Source organism: Notolepis coatsorum (assembly GCF_963971535.1).
Source record: "Notolepis coatsorum genome assembly, chromosome: 11".
In the NCBI taxonomy this organism is placed as follows: Eukaryota; Metazoa; Chordata; class Actinopteri; order Aulopiformes; family Paralepididae; genus Notolepis; species Notolepis coatsorum.
This window is the reverse complement of record NC_140175.1, coordinates 93,603,023-93,610,442: the sequence shown is the minus strand read 5'-3', so window position 1 is coordinate 93,610,442 and position 7,420 is coordinate 93,603,023. Positions and strand designations below refer to the sequence as shown.

Genomic DNA, 7,420 nt, shown 5'->3' with positions numbered 1-7,420 from the left:
AAACCACAAAAACTGAGATTTGCGTGCACTGTTCACATCAATGCAATAAGATTTGCAACATTTTAAGTGTCAAAACACAATTTGCGTGCAACAAGAGGGGTGTAGGTAATTATTATTAATGATCTACAACCCATTTCAGTCAAGTACTGCTGTGGAATATTCAGAGAGATAGAAACAGTCCAGTCAGGTCCCAAACAATGTATCTTGTTGTCGTTTTAAAACTATTATGAGACAGGTATGGCCAGAAGCAGGGGTGTAAAGTACTTGAGTAATTGTACTTCTTTACAATACTTAAGTACTGTTTTTGGGGATTTGTACTTTACTAGGTTTGTAGTCAATTACATTCGAGAAAAAATATATACTTTTTACTTACATTTAAAATGCAGACCTACAAAGTACAAATCTCGCAGGTCCAACCATTTTAATTAGTATATTTGTTTCTCTGGCCAAACTAACGTTAACGTTATTAATCCTGCGGCCGCTCTTTATTTAAAAACAGCCAATCAAATCCCCATCAATGGAAAATTAACCCGTCCATACACATGCTGATTGGTCCTTGTGCAAGACTAGAAAGCGGGGATCTGATTAAACACCTGCTATCAGAACAATTACTTTAGTACGATTTTGAGACGGTACCCATACTTTCACTTAAGTATAATTTCTGGGTACTTTTTACACCCCTGGCCAGAAGTGACGCCACTGGCATGTTTTAAAACTATGACAGGTATGGCCAGAAGTGACGCCACTGCCATGTTCCTGATGCCGGTGAAATGCCTTCAGCTCTCAGCAAAAACACCACTTTGGTGCATCAGCCAGGATTGTGTTTTTTTTTCTCCTCAAAAGGGCATACAGGCAGCAAAGTGAGTACAACTATCATGCCTGTTGTGGTACCTTGTGTATACCGTTTACTTTTTCTCATAGTATATTCAAAATTCTTTATTGCATATATTTATTGTAACATATAACTGATAGGGCACATATGCACTTTAGATAATTTTTCTAATAATCATATTGCCTATATTTATGTCTTTCTAGTATTACTCTGCCCATACCTGTACCTCCCCTCCCCCCACCCATGCTGCTATGACACCTGAATTTCCCCCAAGGGGATCAATAAAGGAATATCTTGAGCTCAACTTAAAGCTGATCACAATTTACATTTGATAGAAATCACTTCTACCATAGCGCAGAGAGCATTTCACGAAGTTATTATCCAGACTTGGAAAATCCTAATAACTACAGAAACCTCAGTCAGCAGTCATGACTGCAGAGTATGAGCATCGATTATCAAGTGTAATTTTACCCAATCGTTAAGACTTGCAGAGCACTCTAGAAATATTATCCAAAAATTATTAAAGACGCATAACAATGTGGTGTTATCGCAAACAAAACTGTTTATTTATTTATCATAACTATGCATCAGATTATGCCGTCTTGGCAGCCCTGGCGCGCTTCTTCCTGATCACGACGGGCTTCTGGCTCTTCAGGATGGCACTGACACGACGCAGAGCAGCCTGGGGAAACACATGGCAGTCAGTTAACTCAGTACAAAGAACATTACTGGCAGGGTTGGGTACCGTTCACATTTGACCTGATACCAGTTCCTGGAATTTGATATCGGTACCTTTTTCTCAAAGCAAAGAATGAAATTTCAGTCCAAACTTCTCAATTTCAACATTGTTATTTATTTATAACTTTGTTATAACACACTACACAAAATAAATCGCATGATCATGTATTACATTATCTGGCCATCCTCAGTAAATATCAAATTCCTCTGACCTCGTCTGTTCTTTCTAAAGACCCAAGAGATAGGACAGTAATATTATATATACACACACATTTGTGGAAAAGGTTCCCTCTTCTTGTCTACTATATTACTCTTGTACTTTATACTAAACATGTAAAGGTAGCTACATTTTGTACCAATTGATCTAGCATGAATCGGTACTCTCTTGTACCGATGTAATTCAGTTGGTACCCTTAAAAGTAGAGTTCGGTACCCAACCCTAATTACAGGGTCATAAGAATCGCCTTACGACACAGTGCCGTTAAGTCCGTAGATAGCAGAACTGGCCCAAGACATTAATTAGAGTGTATTAAAAGGACCACACAAGTCTTTTTGACTTGTAGGTTCCAAGTCATCCTCCTTGCGATACAAAAAACACATCGAGGCAAGAATGACTTCGAACCCACATGACAAAATGTCTGGTACGGTCCTTTAACACTTTGAATGCCATCCACAAGGTCTCGTATTTACCCCCCGCGTGTTGAATGACCACTGCTCACGATTTTATTTTTATTTTTTATTAGCGATCTGAAATCATATTGCATCAAGCGAGTCTACCGTTGGATATCCAGTCACCCCAGGTGCTCAGATGTGAAAAAAGCACCCCCCCATCGTCTCCCAGATGGTAAATCACCCTTTTGGATTAGACTCAATGAAAATTGGTGGAAAAAAACCCACACCGGGGTCTACCAGAGAAATAGAGTGATTTTCAAAATGCTAGAAAACGGAAATGAAGCGATAAAAAAACAATCTGCCATGACAATGTTGACTGGAAAATGAGTCTTTGATAAGCGACGGGCAGATTAGACGCAGCCATAATTTAAAACATAGATTAGGCGATATTAACGTTAACATTGGAGTGGATGTGGGCATTCAAGGGACTAATAAGAAATTACACTTGGGCAGTCAAAGTGTTAAGTACGTGTGAGAATACAGGGGCAGCTCACCATGCGCAGGTCCTTCCTGTAGTTGTTTTTGCGGATGATGTGCCTGACACTGTTCAGGGTGGCGCGGGCGTTCCTGTTGATGGTGATCTTGTTATACGCAGTGGCAGGTTTGCGCAGACCTGAAGAAACGAGAGTTAAGTGTTACAGTGTGACCTGAAGAAAGTCAAGTCAAGAGTTTTATTTACATTTACATTTAGTCATTTAGCTGACGCTTTTATCCAAAGCGACTTACAAGTTCTGAAAATTTGTCACGGCATACAAGTATACAATGAAATGCGGGGGGGGGGTCTTGCCCGCAACGATTGTGCATAATACAATAAATAATATATAATAAGAATCCAATAGAATGACATTGTGCAATAATACAAGTAATCAAAGTAGGGCATATCGGTATATGTACATGGTTATTTACAGAGCATGGTAGGACATGCTAGGTCCTGTGGTAGTGCAATACACTGTTAGCTACGGATGAGGCACTGGGTCTTTATGCACAATCTCAAGTTATACCAGCGTTTCCGTTAGCCGGTAATTACCGGTATTTGACTGGCAAAATATGTTGAAGTCCGAATATTTAAATATCTCCGGTCATAATGTCCGGTGAAAATAATTTCTCTAAGCACAATTTTATTATTTGAATTGTATTAAAATAGGCTCAAATTAAATAGCCTATGCAATGAACGAAACAATCATTACATGTTGCTTCACGCTGATAAAGCGCGGATGGCGCCGCTCGGATGTGAATCTTTTTTTCTTTCTTTTTTTGAGCCTGTCTGGCCACCATAACGACAAACAGGTATATCAGGCCCGAGTGGAAAGTTTAATTATCCTGGCTGAGGTGCGACATTATATCCACATTTTCCAGTTCACTGATCCAGCCAGGGTTACCAGTGACACAGTTCATTCTGGAACCTCAGATCCCCGCTGATCATGGAGTTCTACAGTATCGCGTTGGATCCATACACGTATCGATTTTTTCGAATGGTGATCAGGAATTGGAATATACCAGTTGGATACCATCTGATGTCAGGTAAGGACTCTATGTTATCAGTGTTAGGATAATCAGAGTAAGTTTGATGAAGTTATAAGCTGTTTTGTGAAATGTCTTCTTTCGTTTTCACTAAAAGTCCGAGAGGAAATCAACGGGGCGATTATCCGCGCGCGGCCGTAATGTGCTTGCGTGCACGTATAATATAAAAATATTGATCATCTAGCGTTTATTTGAAAACGATTCATAAAAAGGCCGACGAATATCAACGTTGTGGAATATTCCACTAAAAGACGATTTTCATAGAATGCTCCAGAATGAGCTGTTTTTTATATCAAAACGGGGGCTTTTCTAACTGCTCTGAAACGGAAACGACGCGATAAACAGCCTTGACAGCACTGACTGGAAAATAGTCTTTGATAATGCGATGGGCAGATTAGACACATAGCCATAATTTAAAACATAGATTAGGCGATATTAACGTTAACATTGGCGCCGATGGTGGCATTCAGCTGGTAAAAAGGAAAACCAGGCTGACCGGCATTTCTCGAATATGTCCGGGGATAGAAATCTTGCAGGACAAACAGACCGGCACGAATATGTTCTAACGGAAACGCTGAGTTATACTATACTATTCTTAAAGTGACCTTTCCTTTTGTAAAGTGACCATAAGTGTGAGCGTGTGCAGCATGCGAGAGTTAAGTGTTAGTGTGACCTGAAGAAATGAGTTAGTGTGACCTGAATAAACGAGTTAAGTGTTACAGTGTGACCTTAAGAAACAAGAGTTGAGTGTTAGTGTGACCTGAAGAAACGAGAGTTAACCTCTTAAGCCCTAGCCCTATTTTCTGAAAAGCCGCCTAAAAATACATACCTAAGTAAATGGAAGATTACTCCACTTCTACAAGGTCCATTTGCATGTTCTTGGTATCTAGGGACATCTATGGATCTTAGGGAATGCATTCCCAGTGTCAGACATAGTGTGTCCGTTACTAGGCTTAAGTAAATTGTAATGAACCAAAGGAGAATATCTTCTATTTTTAGCGTCTTTTTGATGGTGAATAACACCATGCTAAAAATGACCAGACATGAACAACTGCCACTGAGCTCGTTCGGCACCTTCTTGAGATCACGTGTACAAGAAATCCAAGCAAATGAATAAAGGGAAGAGGATTAAACAGGTTTTGTAGATACATTACTGAATTCTGCCATCCGTACACATGCAATTTGAAATATTATTATAGAATATAGAATATCAGGCATATAAATGACTTTATTATAGCTAAGTCGCACATCTATGGATCGGGCCAAATCTCCTCTTTCCAATGGCAGAGTTCAATCTGGATTTAGTATCACCAGGCGTGATCCACAAACCGTGAATGAAATCTACTGCAAGTACAGTTACTTTTTTTATAATGGAAATTGTGCTGCCATTTATCAGATTGCAACGCCGATTTTTGCTAAACGTTCACAGAAAGGTAGATAAACTAACTGCGTTCTAATTTATGCCAATAACGTTCAGGTTTATGGTAGATAACTACAAAAAATAAGATAAATAAAAAAGTGAATCCACAAGTCATATGATTGACTGGAGCTGGCTTGAGCTGGGTGTCGTTTTTCAAAATTCCAACGCCATTCACAGCTTTGGGTCTCCTATCCTCATATGACTACAAACAAAATGGTGGTGCGCATTACCTTCCATCGATATTCGCTAGTTTCTAAACACATTTCCAAAAATAATATTTCACTAATAACACTTTAACCTATTGGTAAACAAACGTATTGCTGAAAATACACACTATGACTGCTGTTTTGACAGGGTTAGGGTCTTTACTCTTGGCTACATTTGAGGGGAAAAAAACACAACATTAATTCATAAGTCTGTAGAGATGGATTTTTGGCATGATGTACATTTGCGGTCCGCCGAAGGACCGCTCAGTCTAAAGAGGTTAAGAGTGTTAGTGTGACCTGAAGAAATTAGAAATGTTCTCACTTTGTCAATGTTAGCATTGGTGTTATTCACAATCAAAAGATAGAAAAAAATACCTAATAATAATAATTTATATTCTCCATTGGTTCATTACAATTTACGCAAGCACAGTAACACAATATTTCTGACACTGGTAATACATTCCCTGAGGTCCATAGACGCCCCTAGATACCATGGACCTTGTAGAAGTGTAGCAATCTTCCATTTACTTGGGTATGTACTTTTAGGTGAATATTCTGAAAATATGGCTAGGGCTTAGGTTATGGGTGTTGGTGTGACCCGTCATAATACAACCCAGGCCTACGATATTTTCTCCCGACGTCATCATAATGCACTCTGGCTAAGGGCTCATTCTCATCCAATCAGACAATGTGGCACCTCGCCGCAGGTTGATGCGGTGGTGTGGATGGTGCAGTTTGTGTGACATCATGCCGTGAGCTTTTTAACTGCCTCAATCCCCCGGCTTCCATTGGCCACCGCAGTGTGGGGAGGGGCTGCGTTACGGCAAACTTTGACTCCAGTTCAACTTTCCCCTCCCGGTTACCCCGCGTGGTAACGACTGCGGGAGCCCAACATAACTACCCACATTTAAAAGGGGACAACTGCGTTTCCCCCTGCATTGTGTGATTAGATGTGAATGAGACCTAAGCCTAGACCAGGAAACACTCGAAACTTTCCCACCACACAGGATGGAGACGGATGTTTACCTCCACGCTTCTTCAGCACGACGACAACTCCCTTGCCATCAGCAGCAGGCTGTACGCCTACAGTCTTGTTGTGTACCAGTCCATTGAAACGGAATGAGTTCCTGGACTTCAGGTTGTTAGGTTCCTGATAAAAACACATTAAAGTTATCCAACTAGCATGGATTTCTCATGTCAATCAATACAAAAAAAGTATATCATGTCCAGAGTAGTCGTGTCACGACACCTATCTTGGAATACACACAGCATACATAACTTCTCGACTTTATCAAGAAATTGTGAGTGTGTTGTAGTTAAGACATTGTTGACAGAACAGGTTTGATGGTGTACTACTCACGGTGCTGTAAGACTGTCCATTCCTCTTGAGGAGGAAGCTGGAGCAGTTCCTAATGACCATCCACTGCAGATGAGCAGACATGGTGGCTAATCTGGAGAACAGGAGACAATTGTCAGGTTATCAGTTATTGACGAAGAAGAGCAGTCTTGGGACAAACTAGTATGCTGTCAATTCATCATGTGCACGTTTTGTGCCAGCAGTCTCCTCCTGACGTTTGGCCAATGGCCACCATACTTAAAGACATGTTAACGTTAAGACAACATTCACACTTTACATCCAACCAATACAGGGGTTGTTGTGGTTTGGCTAACATTTTAACAATCCATCGTTCAATCATGCAGTGATATGCGACGCTAAGCTACTAGCTAGCCAGCAGTCACAGTGAGGCCTGCAGGCTAACACATGCTGCTCAAACGTCATTCAACTACACCACTATTACGTGGCGGTTAACCCCACACGAGATAGAGAATAATGTATAAAGCAACAATGTATTACTTTTGACGATATAAACAAGACACACACGGTGTAAATGTCGACTTTAAAAGCCGTATGTGTGACCACACGACGCCACCACGTTACCTTTCAGCGGAGGAAGAGAGCGGAGAAGGACGGAAGCCCGTTTACGGTGACTATTTGATAGATCCATGCGCGTTGAAACGGCCCTTTTTTTG

At 40.6% G+C, this 7,420-nt stretch overlaps 1 protein-coding gene across 2 annotated transcripts; it reads right to left on the bottom strand.

The window, feature by feature from the left end:
- Window positions 1–1,374: 1,374 nt before the first annotated feature.
- On the bottom strand, window positions 1,375–7,368 carry rpl28 (ribosomal protein L28). Of its 2 annotated transcripts, none has more exons than XM_084324706.1 (5): window positions 7,329–7,368; window positions 6,750–6,840; window positions 6,416–6,539; window positions 2,737–2,855; window positions 1,375–1,514 (listed from the first exon to the last, which is right to left on the bottom strand). In XM_084324706.1, the coding sequence occupies exons 2-5, from the start codon at window positions 6,828–6,830 to the stop codon at window positions 1,425–1,427; spliced, it is 414 nt and encodes a 137-aa protein (XP_084180832.1). In that variant the 5' UTR covers window positions 6,831–6,840; window positions 7,329–7,368; the 3' UTR covers window positions 1,375–1,424. The 2 variants fall into 2 exon arrangements, with proteins under 2 accessions (XP_084180832.1, XP_084180833.1); XM_084324707.1 differs by lacking the exon at window positions 7,329–7,368 and adding an exon at window positions 7,245–7,268.
- Between the last annotated feature and the right edge of the window lie 52 nt (window positions 7,369–7,420).